Source organism: Dryas octopetala, chromosome 1, assembly GCF_963921425.1.
Source record: "Dryas octopetala chromosome 1, drDryOcto1.1, whole genome shotgun sequence".
NCBI classification, from domain to species: Eukaryota; Viridiplantae; Streptophyta; class Magnoliopsida; order Rosales; family Rosaceae; genus Dryas; species Dryas octopetala.
Window position 1 is genome coordinate 17,684,463 of NC_141366.1, and position 24,773 is coordinate 17,709,235.

The 24,773-nt window shown below is 33.5% G+C and overlaps 3 protein-coding genes across 4 annotated transcripts; 2 read left to right on the forward strand and 1 right to left on the reverse strand.

Annotated features, from left to right (window-relative positions):
* Positions 1-389: 389 nt before the first annotated feature.
* LOC147298717 (uncharacterized) lies at positions 390-4,499 on the forward strand. The gene is made up of 5 exons (XM_086227625.1): positions 390-1,518; positions 1,621-3,228; positions 3,418-3,497; positions 3,591-4,190; positions 4,344-4,499. The coding sequence occupies exons 1-5, from the start codon at positions 390-392 to the stop codon at positions 4,497-4,499; spliced, it is 3,573 nt and encodes a 1,190-aa protein (XP_086083751.1).
* A 124-nt stretch (positions 4,500-4,623) lies between these two features.
* Positions 4,624-11,576, forward strand: LOC147298718 (uncharacterized). The gene is made up of 10 exons (XM_086227735.1): positions 4,624-4,767; positions 8,122-8,395; positions 8,811-8,910; positions 8,993-9,117; positions 9,210-9,291; positions 9,384-9,516; positions 9,596-9,753; positions 9,856-10,350; positions 10,472-10,603; positions 11,468-11,576. The coding sequence occupies exons 1-10, from the start codon at positions 4,624-4,626 to the stop codon at positions 11,574-11,576; spliced, it is 1,752 nt and encodes a 583-aa protein (XP_086083861.1).
* A 518-nt stretch (positions 11,577-12,094) lies between these two features.
* LOC147298719 (Octicosapeptide/Phox/Bem1p family protein) lies at positions 12,095-14,610 on the reverse strand. 2 transcript variants are annotated; one of them, XM_086253401.1, is made up of 3 exons: positions 14,467-14,610; positions 13,383-13,640; positions 12,095-13,297 (listed from the first exon to the last, which is right to left on the reverse strand). In XM_086253401.1, the coding sequence occupies exons 2-3, from the start codon at positions 13,618-13,620 to the stop codon at positions 12,255-12,257; spliced, it is 1,281 nt and encodes a 426-aa protein (XP_086109527.1). In that variant the 5' UTR covers positions 13,621-13,640; positions 14,467-14,610; the 3' UTR covers positions 12,095-12,254. The 2 variants fall into 2 exon arrangements, with proteins under 2 accessions (XP_086109527.1, XP_086109517.1); XM_086253391.1 differs by having other exon boundaries at positions 13,383-13,714.
* Between the last annotated feature and the right edge of the window lie 10,163 nt (positions 14,611-24,773).

Sequence of the window (24,773 nt, forward strand, 5' to 3'; positions counted from 1 at the left end):
CATTATCATAACAAGAGACAAAGTATGTCTTTTTTTTTGTTCCAGTTTTCTTTCCAATTTCAAGATTGTTGATATATTAGTCATACTTTGTAATTCTGATTTTTCCCTCTTTTCTGTGTGTATTTTTTTTTTTAGGAACTCTTCACGAATATGTTGATTTTGGAGATAAGAATTATAAGTGTATATATTGTAATGCACTGTTTTGGTTAAATGAATCTATTCTAAGAAAATCTAAAAAGAATGAGCCTCTATTCACTCTTTGTTGTCAAGAAGGAAAGGTAAAACTTCCAATTGTCAAGCCAACACCCCCTTTTTTAGACACTTTACTTAATCCAGCTAAAGGTCAATCAAGTTTAGCATTTAGGGAGAACATTAGAGCATATAATTCTATGTTTGCATTCACTTCAATGGGAGCCAAAGTTGATAATTCCATTAACAATAGACCAGGCCCTTACATCTTTAAAATTAGTGGTCAAGTTCATCATTTAATGGGTTCATTAGTACCACCTGAAGGAGAATGTCCAAAATTTGCCCAACTTTATGTTTATGATACAAATAATGAAGTAATTAATCGCCTTAGTGCTGTTAACCGTGTTCAGACTAATCAAAAGTTGGATGACAATATTGTTAAAAGTCTTATCAAGATGTTTGACGAATCAAATGAATTGGTTAAATTTTTCCGCACAATGAGGGACAAATTTGAAGAAAACTCTCTTTCTAATGTCAGAATCAAATTGTTAGCTAGGCAGCCAAATGACACCAAACAATATGAACAGCCAACATGTGATGAAATTGGTGGTCTAATTGTGGGAGATATAGGACTTTTTGATTCAAATAGAGATATAGTCATGGAATTGCAAGGTGGAGAATTGCAAAGGATAACAAAATTACACCCAAAATTCATGTCTTTACAATATCCTATTCTCTTTCCCTACGGTGAAGATGGTTATAGGCCTAATATCAAATGGAATAATATTTTGAAAAATCATCAAATGAAAAGAGGTAGAGTGCCTATGAGAGCTTTTATCGCTTATCAAATTCAAGAAAGAGAACTTGAGTTCAGTACATTGTTAAAGGGTGGAAGATTATTTCAACAATTTTTGGTAGATGCTTATGCAACACTTGAGGAAGACAGATTAGATTATATTCGAAAAAACCAAAAAGTTTTGAGAAGTGAGATATTTAAAGGCATTTATGATGCTATTTCAAAAGGTGATAAAAATGCAAATGATATAGGTCAAAAAGTAATATTGCCAAGTTCATATACTGGAAGTCCTAGAAACATGATAAATAACTACCAAGATGCTATGGCAGTTTGTAGAAAATATGGAAATCCTGACCTATTCATTACATTTACTTGCAATGTAAAATGGCCTGAAATTGTTAGAGAATTGGATATAAAGCCTGGCTACAAACCAGAAGATAGACCTGATATTATTTCAAGGGTTTTCAAAATGAAATTAAGTGATATGATTAATTATATCAAATCAGGTAAACCTTTTGGAGACACTGTAGCAGGTACTATTTACAAACCTAAGAAGCTTCTTTTAATTACTTTTTTCTTTTTTCATTATAATCATACTAATTACACTTATATTTTTTTTAACTTATTCCAAACAGAAATCTGCGCAATTGAGTTTCAGAAAAGAGGATTGTCTCACTGTCATTTGTTAGTTTGGTTAGAACAGCAATATAAGTGCACTTCGCCAGTAGATTTAAATAGCATAATTTCTGCCGAAATACCAGATAGGACTGTGCATCCAACTCTTTACAATATTGTGAATCAATTTATGATTCATGGTCCCTGTGGAGAATTGAATTTTGAATCTCCTTGCATGCGAGGAGGTAAATGTTCCAAGTTTTTCCCAAAGCAATATAAGAGTGAAACAATTTTGGAGACAGATGGCTTTCCTGTGTATAGGTGTCGTGAAAATCCAGACAAATTTGTCTTAAAAAATGGAATTAAAATTGACAACAGATTTGTAGTTCCTTATAACTCAGAATTATTATTAAGGTACAATGCTCATATCAATGTTGAATCATGTTGTCAATCAATGCTCATAAAGTATCTTTTTAAGTATATAAGCAAGGGTTCAGATAGAGCTAGAGTTGTTCTTGAAAATAAACCAGAAGATGAAATCCTAGCCTATCTAAATTGTAGATACATATCTCCGTATGAAGCTGTTTGGAGATTGTTTCAATACCCTATTCATCTTAGAGAACCTGCTGTGGAACGATTGCCAATACATTTGCCTTTAGAGCAAAATGTAGTTTTTAGCGCTGATCAATCACTTGAGTCGATAGTTAATCGAGAAAGTGTTCAAATGACAATGCTTACAAGTTGGTTTGAAGCAAATAAAAATTATCCTCAGGCACGAGATGTATCTTATGCAGAATTCCCTTCAAAATTTGTGTGGGATTCTCGCAATAAAATTTGGAAACCTAGGCAAAGAGGAACATCTTTAGGTAGAATTGCTTATGTTCATCCTGCATCTGGTGAATTGTATTATCTTAGGATGCTTTTGAATTTGCAGAAAGGTGCCTTAAACTTCAATGATATCAAAACTGTTAACGGCATTCAACATTTGTCATATCAATCTGCATGCCAATCTTTAGGTTTATTAGGTGATGACAAAGAATGGCTTCAAGCCTTAGGAGATGTTATTAGTACAGCAACATGCTCTGAATTAAGACAACTATTTGTTACAATCATTTTGTTTTGTAATGTGGCCAATCCTAAACTACTTTTGGATACTCATTGGCAAAGTATGTCTGAGGATATTTTGTACAAAGTTAGAAAAATTTTTTACATGCCAAATCTAATTGTGCCAGAGTCTGAGCTCAAAAATTCTCTTTTGTATGAATTAGAACAACTTTTTAATGCATCATCTACCTCTTTAAAAAATCATAATCTTCCACTGCCAGATGAAAATAAGATGTTAGAGCTAAAAAATAAACTTTTGACAGAGGAGCTAAATTACAATATTCATGAATTACAAAGTGAATGCTTGAACTTAATCTCACAACTAAACATAGAGCAAAGAAATATCTATGATTCTGTCATAGCTGCTGTGAATGAAAAAAAACCAGGCCTATTTTTTGTCTATGGACATGGAGGAACTGGCAAAACTTTTTTGTGGCACACAATCATAAGCAAGATTAGATCTGAGAGCAAAATTGTTTTAGCTGTTGCATCATCAGGAATAGCATCTTTGTTATTACCAGGAGGTAGAACAGCTCATTCTAGATTTAAAATTCCATTAAATGCTACAGATTCTTCTATATGCCAAATAAAAAAAGGAACACATCTTGCCAAATTAATTCAAAAAGCTCATTTAATTATTTGGGATGAAGCACCGATGAATCATAAATATTGTTTTGAGGCATTGGACAAATCATTGTGTGATATCTTATCAGAAATACATGATTCATGTAATGCCAAACCATTTGGTGGAAAACCTGTTTTGCTGGGAGGTGATTTTAGACAAATCTTGCCAGTAATTCCAGGGGGAACAAGAGAGGAAATAGTCGATGCCTGTTTTAATAACTCTTATTTATGGCCTTACTTTAAAATATTTTTTTTGAAGCAGAATATGAGATTATTAAAAAAAGATTTGGACATTAATGAAAAGCAAAGAATAGCATATTTTGCCAGCTGGATTCTTAAAATTGGAGATGGTCAAATCAATGATATGGATGATTTAAATGATGGAGAAGCATCTTGGATAGAAATTCCTGAAGATTTGCTCATTCAGCCATCTAAAAATCCCATTCATTCAATCTTCTTGGCTGCATACCCAAATTTTGACAACAATTTTGAAAACATTGCTTATCTAAGAGAACGAGCCATCATTACTCCTAGAAATTCAACAGTTACAGAAATAAACAATTTTGTCATTAATTTAGTACCTGGAACTCATCGAACTTATATGAGTTCAGATTCTTTATGCTCCTCATCTAGCAATTTTGAAAATCTTAGTCTAATGTATCCTGTAGAATTTCTTAACCAACTTGAATTTAGTGGTCTGCCTCCACACATTTTGACATTAAAAGTAGGTATGCCTATCATGTTGTTAAGAAATTTAAATCAATCCTCAGGCCTTTGTAATGGAACAAGATTAGTCATTACTCAAATGCTTGACAAGGCCATTGAAGCAAAAATTGTCACTGGTAATAACATTGGCCACAAGGTATTCATACCTAGAATTATTCTTTCTGCCACCGAAAAAAAATGGCCTTTCATTTTTAAAAGGCGTCAGTTTCCAATCAGGTCATGTTATGCAATGACAATAAATAAAAGTCAAGGACAATCTCTTAAAACAGTTGGTTTGTATCTTCCACAGTGTGTGTTCACTCATGGGAAACTCTATGTTGCATTATCTAGAGTTACATCTAGGCAAGGACTGAAAATCATGATAGAAAATAATGGAGAAGCACCAAATAAATTTGCTAAAAACATAGTCTACAAAGATGTTCTCCAGCCTTTCTTAACAGGTTAAATACACTATAGACATATTATAAAATAATGTCATTTTATTCATGCATATTTGCTATTACAAACATTTCATTGTTTTGTTTTTTTTCTAAATCACAGTTATCTTATGTTTGCAGATCTGCAGCGCAATGAGCTTGGTTCCAATCCGCAATCTAATACCTTTTGAAGACAATAAAAAAATCAGGGTCCGCATTTGCAGGCTTTGGAGGCCAAGGGCATATGGATCTAATGACCAGTTTGCTGGCTTGCACTGCGTGTTGGTAGATTCGATTGTAAGAAAATTCTTTTCTTATACTAATTTATTCATATTGTCCTTAATTTTCAAATACATAAATTTACAATCATTAATATCTACTATATATTGCATTCACTATCCTTTAATCAATATTTACTTTTCATTTCTGTAAATTATAACTGTTTGTTATCCATGCATTGTATCAATTGTCTATGTTATTCATTTTCTTTCTATTTCACTTTCATTAATGACATTCAGTTGAACTTTTCTTTTTCTACATTATCATACCAAACCTACCTTGGCATTTTACTTACAATTGTGTTTCATTCAATTTATGTTTATTTATCAACTTAGCTAATATTACAAAACATAAATCAATGATCTATCTAGCTGTGATAACATATAATTAAAATACACCAACTATAGTAAAATGGTCTCACAAAAATTTAACCACCCAAGGATGCTATTCACAGTCTATCCATCATACTTAGCTGATTAATCTAATCCATACTAAATTTGCTGGAATCAGTCAAATTAATCTTCTTAGATCAATTTTTGTCTCATGTCTGGAAAACCATAATCAAATTTCGTTAACATCTATAACCAACTTATTTGCATTGTTTCGTATAGCCTAACTCATCACATACATCTATCAAACAAATTCTATTACTTATTAATCGTATCCTTACTATTAATTTGGCTCATATATATATGTATATACATATATATATTAACTCAAACATTTCAGCAATCATAATTGTAAATGTATAATACTGCCTGACAATAATGCAACTTCGACATCACAGTCCAATCACTAACTGAATGAAAATAACTTTTCCAAATTTTAACTCTTACCATAACAATTCTACACGAAAATAAATCATCTCAACTAGACCCAACTAAAGCACCTTATGAAAAAGGAAAGCTAGATAATATTCTAAATACTTTTCTGCTGCACACACGCTATCAACTAAACCCAACAAAACTACATTTCGTTTTTTCACTTGCTTATTAGTTAGTCCACAACTAAACTACAATTCACTTTTTCACTTGCTTATTATCTACAATACTATCAAATTTTCGAAATCATCTATGAGTACAAGAAGTATACTTTTTATTCACTTCATTACAATTCAGTACAGATCTACCCATAACACAAAAAGATTCATGTAATAAGATTACTTACTACTCCATTTATTTAGTGCATTGTCAATCTACATTCCCACAGTCAGTTTTGCTATTGCATGCCCCTCATTTATTTCAAACTGCTCCCCTGTGCCAAAATGACCCATGAATAACCAAATAAAAAAAATTAACAATTTATAAATTGATGACACAGCAATTTTCTACCTTCATTACCATACAATCTCCTCATTGGCAGCATCGACTGTGCAATCTACAAATTAATTATATTGTATATTTATACAAATAAACAAATTAGAATTTTCATATAAATGTAATACACTTACTACACATTTTATAGACTTTTAGAACATTTCTTAACCTTTGTACGTATCTGTACATTCTAAACACTTCATACATCCACATTTATCCAATTACATCAGTGCACCTTTTTATACCTTTTATTCCAATCAACACTTACGCTTATTTTTTAAAACCTTACTCCATTACGCTTCTTTTTTAAAACCTTACTCCATATTTTATAGCTCTTTTATTCCATAATCATATTAAACCTACCATCAATTAATTAAAAAAAATCCTTATAATTAAACTTCCTAAATTACTAACAATTTCGAGCATCTTAACAATTTCAATGGCCAATTTCAATTTCCTAACACTATCAAATTATCTTTCTATACATTGTTCACAAATTCTCAGCTTAACTTCATTCCTCTTTTCAAATTACATTGCATTCCTTAAATTCCTAATCATTTAAATCAATTATGATAAGCTCTTATAAACAACTCGCACTTAAAATAATATCCATTTCAATACATTCAATATCTTGAGTTTATACCGCAAGTATAAAACATAAACTAACATCCACAGCCATTTAAAAAGTAAACCAATCACAAACAAATCCAAAATTCAATTACTTTCCTTCTCTAATTAATTTGTGTTTTTAAACATTTGTTTTTTTCTTTTATTTTTTTGGTAAACCTTACAACATGACCATACTTATTGATGATTCTAAATTTTTTCCACTCATTTTCTCTAACACATTTAAAAAATTTATTGTCCAATAATAATTTTCGTTTATAATGATTTTAACTCTGATGCTTATGTGATTCACTTTATTTGCTCACCAACCCTATCTTTTTTGATTAAAACATAGTACTCTTAATCCGTAACTCCCATTTTAAATTCCAACATCTATCCTAATATCTTCTCAACTCTATACTTAACACACTCTCTAATCCAATATACTCATGTGCACAGCAAAATATTTAATTTCACACTGCAAATTTCAATTAGTTCAATCCCTTCAAAACTTGGTTATATCTAACACTGCTCTTAAAAATAGCCAAACCAATCAAATAACTATATATCTCAGGCCCTCAGATATTTAAGAACCCAAAATTTTATATATCCATTACATATTATTTCTGCTTTTAGCAAGCTTCTTCCTAAACAACAGAGTTAATAAACACATACCATATCATGTTTCTTAAATACCTAATCACATAACCAACAATAAGATTGTTTAATGGTGAATATTCTCTATATTATAGATATAATTACAAATTTGAATTACTTTTATTGCTTAAACAATTCGTTATATCTAAGTTTGATCTTCAAAGTACACAAACAAATCAAATCACTCTATATTTCAAAACCTCAAATATTTACACCACCAAAATTCTCAAATATTTACACCACCAAAATTTTATAGACTCATTGTAATAATATGTCTGCTTTTCACAAGCTTCTACATCAGAATAAACTTAATAAACACGTACACATGTTATCAAATCATTCATTTTATCATCACCATTCTTAAATAGTTGATCACATTCCCAAAAATTAAATTATTTAATCATGAATATTATCTATATATAGACATTGCTACTTCACTCACTACAGACATTGTTGCATTCATTTTCAAAACTAATTCATTACATTCCTTAACTGAATTCTCCAACGTAAAATGGACTTACAATCATCTCAAGCATGACTTTAAGTCTCTTAAAATACAGACTACACTTTCTGCTTTTCTTTTTTTTTTTTATGCTCAACCCTACTCTACAAAAGTCATTCCACTTTTTGCCTTCTTATATACCTTATAATTTAACTATGTATCTATTCTCAACAATTTTCCGGACCAAGCTTACTTTTGTTCATTCATTATTATTAATATTTAAACTTTTCTTTCCATCTATTGATTATTCAATTATTTTTTTCCCAACCTTTTTTGTCTCTCACCATCAAGGGAGATGCAATCCAAGCAACAATTAAAGAGATAGATTATGATATTGTTGGTCCAAAAATTGAAGCTGGGTGTATTTATGAGATTTCTCATTTCCATACTGTCAACAATCGATCATCTTACAAAATTGTACCTCACATTGGAATGCTCATCTTCAATGAGAGAACAAATTTCAAAAAATTGACAGCCATTCACCCAGCCATCCCAATCCATCGTTTCCACCTCCTTGACTACAGTCAACTTCCATCACGGATCAATGTCCATACACTTCTTACAGGTAATCATGACACTTAATGTCATAGTTTTGGTTACAAATTTACTTAAGTTCAATTTCCTAATTCTCAGTTGCATTATTTGCTTCAAGATACAATAAATTATTTAACTTTGCTCACTTTGTAATGCCATCAAATATAAAATTACGTGCTGTCATTTCATTCTGCTACCTATTTTACAAACATATCAGTTAATTATTTGCTTTTATGTTTTTTTCCAACTATCAAAATGCAAATTATCATTTAATTATGAATTCTTCCTAATGGTAACATAATTAATGCATGGCAAATTGTCAAATCAGTTCTCCTAGGTTTAAATCTTCACACTGGTGAAAAATCATTTGAATTTAAAGATCAAATATCATTTATCCAATTTCAAATCATTCAAACTGTTGAACATCTCATCCCAATGATTACCAGATTTAATGGGGCGGATAATTGCTATCCAACCTTTGGAACACATGATGGTTGACAACGCAAGGATTGAGAACAAGTGTGAAATTCACATAGAGAATATGAGGTACAATCTTAAAAACTGTCTATCAAATTTCAAATTTTTCATATTAATGCTTACACATGCTGTTTTATCTCTATTACTGTAGAAGAAATGAGGTCAGGGTTACACTATGGAGTGATGCTGCCAAAGACTTTGATCATGAAGCTGTACAACAATTACCACCGCCAGTGTTCGTTGTTTTCACCAGTTTAAAAGTCAAGGAATACCAGAGTAAATAAGCAATTGCTTTATCCTTTTTCCTATTCAATTTATTTATAATCTTATAGTAAATATGATAAGTTCACCCTCTTATAAACATGTAGAAAAACCAGTTCTGAGCAGCACCAATGCCACTGCAGTCTTCCTCAATCCAGAAATACCAGAAATTGATTCATATAAATTAGCGTATGATTCTCACACTTTTTCACTATACAAACATTACTTTTTTTTCCTTTTAATTAACAATTTTCATTCCTTTTTAAATATGAAACATGCAGTTTTCGTGGTTTTGCAATGCCTATCAACATCTTACCACCTTCCACAGCCCCACGACTACCTCCTCAGCAGCTAGAAACTACTGACAGATTAACTGTCAAGGCTTTGAATCGTCTTGATCCACAACTTTGCAAGGTAAACATTTATCTACAAAATACATTTAACAATTTTCATGAACTCTAACTCTTATTCTTTATCTCTAAATCTAATGCAGAATAAGATTCTTACCTGTAGAGCTACAATCACGCGTTTTGACACGCATGCTGGATGGTGGTATAAAGCTTGCCCAACTTGCTTCAAACAACTAAGAATCACTGCCCAAAATGACAAACTCATCTGCCCGAAGCACAATGCAATCAATCCAATCCCTTGGTATAATTAACAACTATTAATGTGGAAATTTCTTTACATGATTTATACTAATTTCAACAATTATACTTGATTGATGCAACATCTAACAAATTGAAATTACAGGTTCAAAGTAAGCTTTGTAATTGCAGACCAAAGTGATGTGGCCAATGTGATTGTAATTGGAAAACAAGCAGAACAATTATTCCGGGTTTCATGCTACAATCTGGTTGTTGAAAGTGGTTTCATTGATCAAAACCAATTTCCAGAGGCGCTGCTTCGCGTGAGAGGAAAGGCAAAAATTTTTCAGCTTCGATTTGGAACCCTGAAAAGTGATTTGAATAGGAATGATCTCCTTATACATGCTGTGTTTGATGAAGAACCCCTTTTGATTGAATCATCATCAACTCCAGCTGCTGAGCAACTACCCATTCCAAAAGAAAATCCATTACCTGAAAAATTGCTTCTCTATAGCCCATCACCTTCTGCTAAGATAGCTCCAGTTACACCCACTCCTAGCTCATCTACCAATTTGAGGAAAAAAGACATATCAAAAGCCAACCTCACAGTGAGAAGAGCTCTTTTCAGCGCTATCAAACAACAAAGGAAAAAATACCAAAGGTAATTCCTCTTCCAATAATTTACATTTTTTTGTATTCTTGCTCTTTACCTATAACTTACACACAAACTCTAATACTTATTAACAGCTTTTCATTTTTCTTTTGCTTTGCATCTCATTAAGTATTAGTGAAACTGAAGAAAAAGCTGAGAAAAGTGATGCTCCAAATCCTCCAGAACAATCTGATTCAGCTTTCGACAATATTCCACTCAAGGAATTGAAGACTAAACCAGCAGCAAAGAAAGCTAAAATCAGGTTTGTTTTTCGCTACACAATGCTACACACTCTTGAATATATCCCCCTCCTATTTATAATTCATAATTTATTCAACTGCAATTAAATTATCTCATTTCTAATTTTTATTCATTACATTAGAACCAACCTAATTCAAAACCAACATAAATTTTGCTTCATTCACACTATTCTTCAACTCAACCATCTTAAACAAACATAGAAAAAATATTAGAAATAAAAGAAACTACGAGTTTTAACACTGTGTATGTGTATCTATCTTTTGTAAACCATTTTCGCTGGTTTCACAATTCCAAACATTTACAATCTGCTCAATATATCTAACAAAGAAATTGTTCAAATCAGCTTGCAAGCAATATACCAATATAGAGAACAATTCTAAAATTTCTTTCCCTTTAAACCGTCTATTTTCCATGTTTCTTTAAAATAGTTTAGCTGCTATATAAAATAATATAATTATCAAATAACTAAATCTATGCCAAAATATATCAGATAACATAAAACACACAAGATACCTTCTCCCAACTATCTACTTTAGATGAAACATTGCACAAATTTTTTTGTTAACTAAGTGCTTTAATAATACTACTTACATTCATTCATTTATCTTTGACTCTTATTTACTTTATCATTAGTTTCCAGAAATCAATTCTTAATCTATTATGCGAAAACAAACTATATACTCTGCTGGACAAATTATTTTTAGGCCAACATTGTTTTCAGAAAAAAACATATACTCCACATTATTTTCACATGCACAATCCATTCAAACCATATTACTTTCAACTACCAACTGTTCTTAACTCCACACAGTCACAGTTTCACTATTCATGTACACCTAACAAATAACATATTCTAATTTTCCAGCAAAACAGAGGAGCATCCACCTGCAGGAGACAACAAAGAGGATGACCAACCACCCAATGTTGAACAAAAATCTCCTCAAACTCATACATCAACCTCTCCAGATCCATAAAACAACTCTTCAACAGTGCATCTTGCTCTTTTTGTTATGTATCACATACAATTCTATAATCAAGTGTTGTAATATTTTTTGCATGCTGTTTGCTTTATTAAGATATCAGCAATATCTTAATCTCACAACCAGCATAAAAAACATACTGTCAACCATCATTTTGTAACTTTAAATGCATCAGAAACATTGATGCTACTATTTACAAATATATTTGTTAAATTTTATTAAGTTATTACAACTTAAAACTCCAGTTCTACACATTTATCATATCTTCACATTTTCATACTTCCATGCACTTCTAGAAAAATTCACTTGATAGAGTCTTTACACATTTTCTCATTACAAATAATTTGTTTATTTATTGCTTCAAATAATTAATTTATGTTTATTGCTGTATTTATATTGCACACACATAACTATAACTTAATTACATAAAATATGAATTTAACAAACCTTAACAACATTTCCAAAACTTTAAACTTAAATATTATAACGTTCAAACACATTTTTAACTTTTTCAGACCCGCGGCATCGCGCGGGCACGAACCCTAGTTTAAGCTAATTACGTACAGTTGTACCATCACTCACTCAGCATCAACCAACAAACCTCACACCAAGCATTGACAAAATGAAATTATAATCGCGCCCCAATCACAGCAACTAGTGTTTCCTGCATTGTCAAGAAGATGCATTGGAGACCCGACCCGTATTCATATCGGATCCAGTTCCTTCCCCAGATGGCACCACCATACCCGGATTATATGCCGAAACCACAGCACCATTCCTGACCCCATAGTACACCTGCTGCTTCTGGTTCACCCCATCATATGGATGATCCAATGCCGCCACTGGCCTCAACCCTCCACCATATACTTGGCCCATGGCCAGTATCGGATTATGGTACCCGACTGGAATTGGACCCGCTACACCCTGGTATTGCTGATGATGAACATATGGGCCCCGTATAGGAACTGGTTGCACTGGTAGATTTGCGGGTGGAACCGGGTACGCAGAACCCGGATAGTAATAAACGGGTACAGAGCGTACAACATGCCCCGGATAATTAGGATCCGGAATATAATGCAACCCGGGGTTGCCCGAAAACCCGGTTGCTTGTGATACGGGTAACTCAACTGTCTCTGCCGAAAAGCCCTCCGATTGGACATTCTCTTTTGTCTCCACAACCGGAGTGTAATCGGGTCGGGTCTTCACGGGCCGAAGATTCGGCATCGACGGTATAGAAGGCGCAGATGAAGTCGAGCAGAAAGGCGACGAAAGAGCCGGAGCGGGAGAGCCCGGGTCCGAAACCGACACGTTGTCTTGCAATACGGGTCGGGTCTTCGCTTTAGTGTCGTCGGAGTTATCCAGCCCGAACAGATAGTCGGGCACTTCGGAGATAATCGAGGAGGCTTCCGAGTGGCCGCGCTCGAGCAGCCCCGAGGAATTACCCGCGGCGCCGCTGTTGAGCGCGTCGAGGAACCAGAGCTCGCGCTTAGCCGAGCCGTCGTGGAGTGAGCTGATGCTGGAGGTTCTCGAGTTGGAGTCGTCGTCGCCTTTGGGGAAGAGAAAGAGGCGGAACCGAGCCGCCTTGGGGGTTTGATTCTGTGCGATGCGGTCGTACTCGTCCATCATGTTGTCCACGTCCTCGTCCGTTGTGACGGAGATCAACGCGTCCAGGTCCTCGTTCGGCAGCTGGTACTTCACCGACACGTTGCTCAGTCCTGCATATAATTAATCAAAGTAAATTAACATTTAATTAAGACAAATTTGCAACCGCATAATTACGACGTCGTTTTGGGGGTCTGCCTGAGAGTTTGGAGAGCTTGGTGAGGAGGGCGGAGAAAGTTGTGGCGCGGTGTACGGCGACTATTCGGGTGTCGCCGCCGACATAGCGGAGCTGATTGTCGTGCGGGCGCGGTAAGATCTTGCCGCCAAAGCTGCACATGAACCGTATACGTGGGTTGAGATCGTGCGACGGGTGGTCCGAGCGTGGGGTCGACGCGACCGAGTCGATGTCTAGCTCAGATGGGTGGTGTGACGTCATTCTCCGACGACTATATAACTCTGCACGAAACTTATGAAGGGTCAGTTTTCGGTGTAGTGGAATCTACGCTGAGAGTTTTATCGACGGTCCACGACTGCCGCAGGAAAAAAAAAAAAAAAAGATCAATAATGAGTCCGAATAATTGGAGTTGGAGTTGCAGACTACGGTGAGGAATGTCTGTGTGTGCGTGTGGGATTAGATTAGATTTAGATGTCTGTGATGGATTGGCGTCACAGCCCCGACCCCGGTTTTCAGTTTAGAAGTTGACCATCGTTAGTTCGTTATTGGGTCCCACTTACTACATTTTCTCCTTCTTTTTACCTGATTGATTTTGCTCTTTTTTATTTTTATTTTCTGGAAGATTAAATATTCCCCACTAGTAGTTGAAAAGTGATATACTATCAGAAGACTCGGAACCACTGAAGGGTCGATGTTCTTTTTCCTTTTTTTAATGCAATTATTGCTTGAGCAATTGTGGTGTTTGATCATAATTCATTAAATTTTTTATCAAAAATGGAAACCCAATTTGGGAAAAGAAGATGAAAGATTGGAAACTTCAATAAACCACAATCGATCAAAAACTCAATACCAGAATCATAAACAAGAAATCATCATAAAACCCCCAATCCCACAATATGATCTTATATTCTTTTAAGTTGTATACGAAATTTGGTACATGCATGTTATATTTTGCATAATTCGATTTTGAAACGAAGTTTCTGGTCTGTTATGGCCCTTAGAATCAAGATTTTGAGATACATACAACAATCGACTGTGATTGGATACAATTTTCAAACTAGGAATTAAAATTAATTAGAAAGAAAAAGGAAGAGATTGATTACTCACTTGTAAATTGCAGTACTGGTTATGGGGATTGGTGATCTTCTCTGGCTGGTGACTTGGTGAGTGATGAGAGCAGAAATGCAGAGATGGAGTGCAGAGTTTAAGAGTTGGGTGAGGTGTTGGTGAAGGTGAAGGTGAAGGTGAAGGTGAAGGTGAAGGTGGGACTTGTTGGAACCTTGGAGGTGGTGGTGGGCAACAATTTACATGACCAGTTATGTGGGTCCAGGTGGGCCCAACTGTCCCTGTCTGTTTGTTAGATGCAACGTGGCAGTTTGTCACCACTTTGTCCCAGGTCACGGGATAATGCTAAGCCCACACTCGCCTGCTCCCATTAGCCCCTAACTGTCCAATTACAGAAGATTGTCTGAATGGTGCTATATAATTTCATTAGGGATTAAATACAAAATAATCCATAAATTTTACAATGAATTTTAATTTAATTCATTAATTATAAAAAGTGTCAATTTAGTCCATACATTTTTTAAGTTGTACCAAAGCAGTACAAACGTTAACTTCCATAAAAAAATTTAAGGAAATTAGTCATGTGCACAACAAGTGACTACATTTTCAGAGGCATTTCAGTCCGTTCATCATATTTTCATGTGACCAAATCCGTTAATTTTGTAATAGAAATTAACGTTTGTACTTCTTTGATACAACTTGAAAAATTCGTGAACCAAATTGATACTTTTTAATTTTTATAATTAGTAGACCAAATTAAGAATCAGTGTAAAGTTCATGAACCATTTTTATATTTAACCCTTTCATCATTTATAGGAAACCGAATAATGGGTCCCATTTTAGCTTTATACAATTGGTGAGTACTGAGTAGTGATCCTACTGATTCTATTTCTAAAAAAAAAAGGTGTGGAAATATATTCACCCAAATTATAACATCATACCAAAAACAAATTACAACAAGTGTATCGTTTTAATGGTTGTTTAATGCTTAAAATTTTATTAATAATTGTATACGTACTATAATTTCAATTGATTGGCCCCACCCTCACATGATGTTACGATCATATAGAATAAAAATATCTTTTTTTTTTATGTGAGCGTAATAATTCCCAATTTAGAGAATTATTACAGTGCGGACACCGCATATATGCTAACAAATTGAATGGTCCAAAAAATATATATCTAATGATAGAAAAAAGTGAACACATCAAAATCATGGTAGTAAAATATGCCCCAATAACATGCGGTGTCCACATGTTAAAATGTTCCCTTAATTAAACTAAGGACCTTTGAAGATAATGAAAAGAATTTCTATAGTGCAGCCACCCTATGTGAGAAAACAAATTTGAGGATAAAGAATTTATATTGCAGTAGGGGAAAGGTGAATCCGTAAACATCCAAGGATCAAAACTTGGCCTCATGTATAGTGATTGTATTGTAGAGTTTTCCAATAATGAAGTTACTACTAATTTACCTACATCTTTAATAATTTCTTTTATAGCAAATTACAAATAAAATAATAAAAAATTTCAAAATTGCATAATAGTCAATAAGTTTTTTCGTTTCCCATATTGGTCACTCGATTTTATATTTTTATCCCATAATGATCGTTATGTCATTTACTATTTGGTTGGGCAATGATATTTTCGCATCTTTTTTTTAATGCCCATGTTTGTCTCTCTCTCTCTCTCTCTCACTTGCATATCGGCCCACCGATCTCTCTTTTTCTCTCTTTCCCCCTCACTATCTTCACTTCTCTCTCTCCCTCACTTTCTACACTTCTCTCTCGCCTGCAGATCGACCCACTGATTTCTAATCTCCAATCCAAAGGTTGGTGAGCTTAGCCAGGATTCACAAATCTCCAACCCAAAGGTTGGTGAGCTTGGCCACAATTCAACCATGACGCCCCTCCTCCTAAGCAATAGCTTCCGCAAATCCGCAGCAGCCTCAACAAGAAGAATCTCTAGCTGCAACTGATGCCGCATCATCCACAGTGTGGAGGTAAGGAGGTCCTTGATTTTTCGGCGGTGGAGAATGAAAATTTGGTTTCCGATAAAGGCCAACAACTGCCACCACAACTGCAGCCCCAACCGAGAAAGAGACGAGTTCCTTTAACCCTCTTCTCCAGAGCACTCGGGTGGGAATTTGATGAATTATAAACAAGGGTTTAAATTTCGAAATTTTCGGCGAAATTTCGCCGAAAATTTCGATTTTGAAGGGGTCCGAAATTTTAACACTGATTCGACAAAAATTCGAAATGTTTCGGCGAAATATTCGAAATTTTGGGCGAAATTTTGAACCCCCTAACAGCCAAAATCTTTTGAATTTCGTCGAAATTTAGCGAAATTTCGACACCTACACAGCAACCCAATAACCCAGACCAACTTACTTCACCTGCACAGTCGAGGGAGAAAGAAGAGGTGGCGGGGGGCGGCAGGGAAGCAGCAGCAGCAGCAGCAGGGTTGCAGAGGCAGCGGCATGGGGGAGATCGAAGGAGAAAGAGGCGATGGCAGAGGGGCGACAGGGGGGGGACGGCAGGGGGGCGACGGCGGGGGGGCTACGGCAGGGGGGCGACGGTGGGGGGGCGACGGTATGGGGGATGGCAGGGGGGAGAGAGAGAGAGAAAAAAAAAATGGAGCTGAAGCTGCTGAACTCGGGGGGAGAAGAAAGGAAAGGAAGGAAAAAGAAGAAAAAAAAAAAGAGAAAAGGAAAGAAAGAAAAAGAAGAAAAAAAAAAAAGAAAAAAAAAAGGAAAAAAGGAAAAAAAAAAATAAAAATAAAAAAGATAAAAAAATTAAAAGGTTTAGGATTGATTAGGGATTAACCCTAAACTAGTAAACTATAATATATTTTTATATAAAAACTAATTTAAAATACCCTTAATGGCCTAAACTCTAATATCATATACCATATCTTAAACAATATAAAATATAGATTATAAAATACATAGGGTTTAGTGTATAGATTATATAGTATAAATAATATACTAATTTTATTTAACAGTATTTGTCTCCAGCGTGCATTATATTCATCTTATATCACATAAAACCTACTATATAATTTGGTTTCTTCAATTTTTTTTTTATCAATTTAGTAGATAATATGTTAAATAAACATATGGTAAAGTTTCATTCAAAATTTCCGTATTTTGATAGAAATTTCCGTCATTTCCGTCTAATTTTTGTCGAAATTTAAAAATTTTCGAAATTTCCGTCGAAATTTCCATCGAAATTTCCTCGAAACCCGAAATTTTATTCCTTGATTATAAATGGGAATTTGTGAAGAAAATTAAAAATTGTTTGGGTTTCTAGAGTTGTAGTGAAAAAAATTGGGATTATAATTAAGAAATTGGAATAAGAGACAACAATTCAAATTCGGTGATTGTGTATGATTCAAAATTGATGACTGTTACACAGTTATTCGTTATCGATGATTGTGTGATTCAAAATGGGAGACTATTTCACATTTATCAATATCGGTGATTTTGCGACTCAAAATGAGTGACTGTCACATAATTATTGATTCAAAATCAATGATTATGTGATTCAAAATCAGTGACTATCACACAGTCATCATAATTAGGGTTAAGAAAAGTGTAAAAGTTGACGTGGACATTGCGTCAGCAAGATGGTAGTGGCAGCAATTATAAGAGTCTTTGAGGCTAGTTTTTAGGATCCACATTTTACTTTATTTTATTTTGGTCAATGGTGAGTAAATTAATATTATAAAATAGTACCTTGACTAATATGTAATTATGATATATTTTATTGATTTTTTTTTTTTTTGTAAATAACCCTTTTCTTTAACATGCAATAATAAATTACGGAAAGTGCTTATAACATGGTAAGTACGTACGTAAGATATTTTCTTGCTTTACATCTTTTACCACCATAGCATCAATAGTTCCAGTTGGAAAAGAAAAAAAAAAAGGTGAAATTTTGAAGTTTCTCTTTCTTCCCTTTAATTGGGCATTTTCTTGAGAAAGTTCGGATTAAATATCATGAAATATTTTCTTCATAAAAATATTGGGTAACAATTATTATTATTATTATTATTATTAAGTTCAGATACTAATCTAATAAAGAAGAACTAGTTTGGAGCCAAAATCTTGTATGAAGTGGAGATTCTTTTGTTGCCAACGGATCAGCTACTCCACGAAACACTTCGTAGTGTTTTTTTGTGTGACCATCTCACAATCATAATTGTAATTTTTGTACAACTATAGTTGTGAATAGACGAAGTTTATAAAAATTTATAGATTATAAGGGTTTATGGCTTAAATAGCTTCATATTTGGATATATATATATATATACAAGAATACTCTAAAACTAATTAGTTAGTAAGTTAATACAAAACTAACCACCATGTTAGGCCCACAGCATAATGTAATCTTAAAATATGAACATTTTATTTTTTAGGCCCTACTTCAAAGATCATTCCTGTAAAAAATCTCTAAAATCGGAAATCATTTAGCCATTTAATTATAATAACAACTATTTCTATGTTTTTATCGAAAATACTGATCGTCTATTTATTTGATTTTAATTAGATAACTACATGATTTTCAATTTAGTTGATTTTTTGCAATGATGATCTTTGAAGTATGGCCTAAATAATTGATGGTTTGGATTATGAGATTAGTGATGTGATTGGCCCAAAAGCATGGTTAGCTTCGTATTAATTTGTTAACTGGTTAGCTTTAGAGCACTCATTTATATATATATATATATATATACAAAAGTGCTCTAAAACTAACTAGTTAGTAAGTCAATACAAAACTAACCACACTGTTGGGCCCACTGCACAATGTAATCTCAAAATCCGAACCATTTATTTTTTAGACCCTACTTCATAAATCATTCCTGTAAAAAATACAAAATCAGAAGTAATTTAGCCATTTGATTATAATAACAACTATTTATATGCTGTTATCGAAAATACTGATCGTCTATTTATTTGATCTCAATTAGATGACTACATGATTTTCGATTTAGTTGATTTTTTGCAATGATGATCTTTGAAGTAGGGTCTAAATAATTGATGATTCAGATTATGAGATTAGTGATGTGGTGGGCCCAAAAGCGTGGTTAGCTTCGTATTAACTTGCTAATTGGTTAGCTTTAGAGCACTCCTCATATCAACATTGTCATTAAGGGCTCACTTAAATGATACAATTAGATACATATCATATTTAAGAAATGAGTTAAGATGTAAGTTTTTTTTATTTTATTAATAAACTAGCATTCATGAGATTTAAACCCTACTCTGACAAAGGGAGATTTGATGTCATCTACTAGACCAAATGTCATTAACAATAAAAAATGTAAGATAAAAGTAAACTGGCAGAAAGTGGAGTAATGTAATTACGATTTTATGATTTTTATCATAACCTTTTATAACCACTATATGCAATTGTTGAATAATTAAATGACATGTGGGATTGAGACATATCCTTTCAAAAGTAAGTTATGGTTTATGAACTAATGCAACCCTTCACATATGAGTTATATTATTGAAACAGTACAGCCTTTCATAGAAAGGTGTAACTCCTAGATGTTTTGAACCATTGCTTCTTTTGGTTTGAGTTTCAAATGAAATGGTGCTTCACCAAATGGTGGAGACACCTACATGAAAAGTCACCTCTCAAATCAAAAGGTGACTTAAAAGTCTATAAATAGCAACCTAATGCAGTTATTTTCATATAACAAAAAAAATCTTCCTCTTTTATTTATTGTCTTTAAATATTCAAGTTATTCTTATGTAGTGCAAATTTTAAGAATAATATTAAGTGAGTTTAAATCCATAATATCCTAGAAATAAGTTGTTTTTAAACTCTTTTTGTACAAGGAAAGAGCGACAAATTAGTTTTAAAGAAAAAAAATTTAATTCGTGCTTTAACTCAAAGTTCTCATTTTTCTTTTGTTATTGCCTTCATATTTCTACATTCTTCCAACATCAATAAGGGTTGACATGAAATTTTCCAACAATTGACAAATATAGTTTTTCATAATAAGAAAAAAAAATATGTTTGTCTATATCAAAGAGCTAGGGTGAGCACGGTATGAGATGGAACATGATGGACCCCATATCGATCCCAATACCGAAATATGAGTTCGGTACGGTATGATACGAGACAATATTGGAATTTTTGGAAATTGCATCCGAATTATACCGTACCATACAAGATCAGTATGGGTTAGGTACCATTTCGGGATGGGCTCTTTTATATATAAAAAAAGAATTGAATCAGATTTGGAGGAGGTGGCAGGCGGAGGAGAGAGAGGAAGGGAGGGAGAGGGAGGGAGGGGAGGATGGTGGAGATGGAGGGGATGGCTGCTTGGAATTTGGAGGATGAGTCTAATGAAGAGGTTAGGGTTGAGGCTTCGGTGGTGGCAGTGGTTGTGGTGGTAGTGGTGGCAGCGGTCGTAGAGCTGGTGGTGTCTTGATCTGGGTTGGTGGTGGAGTCTTATGGGATAGAGGAGAAGGAGGTGGAGGGGTCATTTAACATTGGTTGATGAGAAGAGAGAGAGAGAGAGAGAGAGAGATTTTGACATGGGTGAGCTTTATTACAAAGTAGCAGAGCAGAGCAGCATCCATGGCTTCCCAGCTGGGGTTTGTCCCACAGTAGGAGTTGGAGGATGTTCTCGCCGGAGATGAGGGAAAAGGAAGAGAGTATGTCACAGGGAGAGAAAGGGGAAAAGCAAAAAGAAAGAAAAAGAAAGGGGGCGTTGGAAGATGAAATGTTTGTACCGTTACCATCCCATTGTATCCCGTATGATACGAAATAATTCCAAAAATTAAAACAAAAAACAAAAAACAAAATACAAAACGGGACGGAATCAATATGGTACGGGACAGAACCGGTGGGTTTGGTATTTCGGGATTAATGCCCAGCCCTACATAGAACCTCTCTTCATAATAATAATATAGATATAAGAGATAATTAGACTTAGGTCCTTTCGAAAAATAGTTTTTAAATGAAAATTGGGAGTGTTTTAAAACTTATAAGAAAATCTTTTTAATTCATAATAAAGTTCTATTTGTAAATTTTTTCCAATTATATAATATGCAAAGACAATATCCATAAAGTAATAATAGGAAATTTAAGATAGTTTCTTCTTAATCTTTCTTTTAAAAAAGGAAAAATTCAACCCGGTCCATATATACGGCAGCTTTCAGAATTCATGTGGAGTGAACTTATCTGGTATTATTATATAATAATATGATACTAGTATTTCTCTTTTAGCAAGTTGGGATGATTCGATCATCAAAGGGACGTTTATGGTAATATCTAATTTGGGCGGTGGATAACACCCTTTTCATAGACAGAGACATTTTAAGACCTCCATAAAGATATACGAGAATTAGGCTAACCTACTTATTAATTAATAATTAAAAAGCAACTTACTATATCAAATAACCTATATAAATTATTCAAGATGATAAAAAGTAGTACACATTATTGGATTATTATCCATGTTCGAAAACGTTACCTTAAGTTGAGAGCATGTCAATGTCATATATATCAGCTTAATTGAATTCGTCCACGGCTCTTTTATACGACTTTCAATTTGTGGAAAAAAAATAAAGGAGCTTTGGATTTGAGTTAAAAAGGGTTATTCTTCATTCCCATATATATATATATATATATATATATATATACATACATACACTCGGTCCAAAATTAACATTACCTGACAATGGGAATGAAACAAAAACTTGGTGAGGGTGATCAACCACTTGCCAATGAATCAAATTGTCGATCAATTTTTTGTTTCAAGCTTTGGTCATTCCTCAATAGCTTCACTAGCAAAGGATTGGGTGACCAATCTAAACGTTGACCTATAAATTTGCTACCTTCCAAAAAGACACCATTGTGGTATATATAGACTTTATATGAAGACGCATACATTAAACGCAAGAAGGCTTAGGGTAAGGTTCTTGAGGTCGATCACCTTCAGGTGGCCTCAGAAGATGGTGGTTGGCTCCATCTCCAAGGAGTTCATGCCAAGTTGCACTCGTTTCACACTTATCTGTCAAGTGCTTGCGTTTTTTATGGAAGTAGGGGCTTTTTTTTTTTTGGTCAAATGGAATTAGGGACTTAAAGGCCCAAAACAACAGAAGGTTTAATTCCAAACAAACTGACTCCTGGTGAGTCCAATAACATCATCAACTGCTCACAATACTTGAGGAGGGAAGTCAAAAACTGAGCAGCTAGGCCCGTTTGGTTCCTATAATTGAATTATAGGAAAATTAATTCTTATGCATTTTTCATGGGAAAGAGAATGCAATGTTTCTCTTAATATGTTTGATAATGCTGTGATAGTAACTAGGAAATTTCTTTTCATTCTCATTTCCATATATGGTTTGTGCAGTAATAGGAAACAAAATTGTTAAGGTTTTTAATTACACCATTATTTATTTTAGGATAAACTACTTTTTTGGTCCCTGTGTTTTGGCTAAAAATTATATTTGGTCCTCATTGTTTCAATTTTTTTAATTTGGTTCATGTGTTTTATGTTGTTTTCAATCTTTGGAAAATTTTAACAGAACTCAAATCTTTAATTTGAGGATAAATTATCCACTTATTTTCAAGAAAAATTTTGTTGGGGAATTGAAAAATCATCTTATGAGCGTTCTAAAACTAAGGCTTAGTTTGGGATTGCTGTGAGAAAAAACAGCTGTGAAGTAAAGCAGTTGTGAAGTGAAGTCAGTTGTGAAGTAAAGCAGTTTAGTATTTGGTAAACTATATTTTCAAAAGTTGTGAGTACAAAAAGCAATATGAATGTGTTTGATAAGTTGTAATGTAAAACTGCTGTGGCTATTTATAATTACTAAAATAAGGGTATTATGGGTAAAATAAAATTTTCATTGTTGCTGTGATTCACTGCAGCTTTCAAAAGCACTTATAAACCTTCTTTTTATTTTTGCTATGGGGAGTTGAGAATTGTGGGGCAAATCACTTTTTCATTTTTTTACCAAATAACAAAACTGTTGTGGGTGATTGAGAATTGTCATCCACAGCAGCTTTTGAGTCCTTCACAACAATCCCAAACGAGGCCTAAGTTCAATTTTTATTTTTGTATTTATTTACAAAAGAAATTGAGGCTCACAAATTTTTTAGGGTTTGAACTTTAAGTTTGTGATTTTTTTAATTCTTTTTTGAAAATAAAAAATTCAAGGTTATAAATATGATTTTCAGTCATTGTAAAATAAAACTTGTTAGTTTAAACAAGTTATTAGTTTTGATTTAAGAAAAATTTTCATCTTAGGTGCATAAAGTCCCAATATTGCAAAAAAAAAAAAAAAAAAAAACACACATGAACTAAATTAGGAAAATTGAAATCACGAGGACCAAATGTGTTTTCCGGCCAAAACATAAGGACTAAAAATGTAGTTTACCCTTTATTATATACATCTATAAATAAGAGTATGTAACATAATTGATATTTTCAATTGTAACGAGGGTAATTTGGTATTGAAAAATTGTAACTAATTATTTTCCATGGGAAGGGAAAATGAAGCCTAAGGCATCACTTTTCTATGAAGCATGAATTATTTTCTCAAGTCTGCATTTACTAAACATGAGAATTTCCCAAGTCTCTAATCCATGAACCAAACAAAGGCCTAAGGCCTAAGTATTTGTGTTTTAGTCTTACTTAAGTATGAACCATTTTAAATACCGTGGATAAGTGTTAGACCACATGTAAGGAGTTTATTGGCTTAATTGGCTCGGTTGGATTTATCCATAAATATCCTTTCTTTCTTTTTTCCATTTGAGGGGAATAAATATTTTTTCTTTAAATTTTTTTTTAAGTGCGATTGATACTAAATGTGACATTTTAATGATTAATATTAGAATGACCACATTTTGAGTACAACTATCAATTCTCATAACACAAGTGTATCTATTAGAGAAATACATCCTTTTTTTTGGTCGGAATTAGAGAAATACATCCTATACTAAAAATGTGATAAGCTTAACATTCTTGCAAATTAACAATGTGAGGGGCTTCAACTAATTTTACCTCAACCTTGTTCTCCTCAATCAGACTCTAATCAACATAATTGATAATCACAGGCTCATGCACAATTTGGTATTCAAAATTTTTCTTTTTCTCAGAACATCTTGCTGGTGAACAGAGTGACACTGAAGCACTAAGTGCCACCTTGTGCTATTATTTTGGTGTATTCTATATGATACACATCCCGAGGACCAATTGACCCGTACTACAGTACAGTATACACAGGCTAGTCTAAAGATTTTTTTGTTTTAAAAAAATATATGGACCCAAATTCACATAAGTTCATGTCCATGTTTGATGTTTCTATTAATTTTGATTTTGATT

Bases quoted from the DNA above. Each gene is read 5' to 3' on its own strand.
- LOC147298717 (XM_086227625.1), top strand. From the start codon at position 390: ATGTTTGCATTCACTTCAATGGGAGCCAAAGTTGATAATTCCATTAAC. The intron at 1,519-1,620 runs GTACTATTTACA...TATTCCAAACAG, and splicing joins TTTTGGAGACACTGTAGCAG to AAATCTGCGCAATTGAGTTT. The intron at 3,229-3,417 runs GTAGAACAGCTC...ATATCTTATCAG, and splicing joins ATCTTTGTTATTACCAGGAG to AAATACATGATTCATGTAAT.
- LOC147298718 (XM_086227735.1), top strand. From the start codon at position 4,624: ATGAGCTTGGTTCCAATCCGCAATCTAATACCTTTTGAAGACAATAAA. The intron at 4,768-8,121 runs GTAAGAAAATTC...CTCACCATCAAG, and splicing joins GCGTGTTGGTAGATTCGATT to GGAGATGCAATCCAAGCAAC. The intron at 9,292-9,383 runs GTATGATTCTCA...TGAAACATGCAG, and splicing joins ATTGATTCATATAAATTAGC to TTTTCGTGGTTTTGCAATGC.
- LOC147298719 (XM_086253401.1), bottom strand. From the start codon at position 13,620: ATGACGTCACACCACCCATCTGAGCTAGACATCGACTCGGTCGCGTCG. The intron at 13,298-13,382 runs GCAGACCCCCAA...AATTATATGCAG, and splicing joins CAAGCTCTCCAAACTCTCAG to GACTGAGCAACGTGTCGGTG.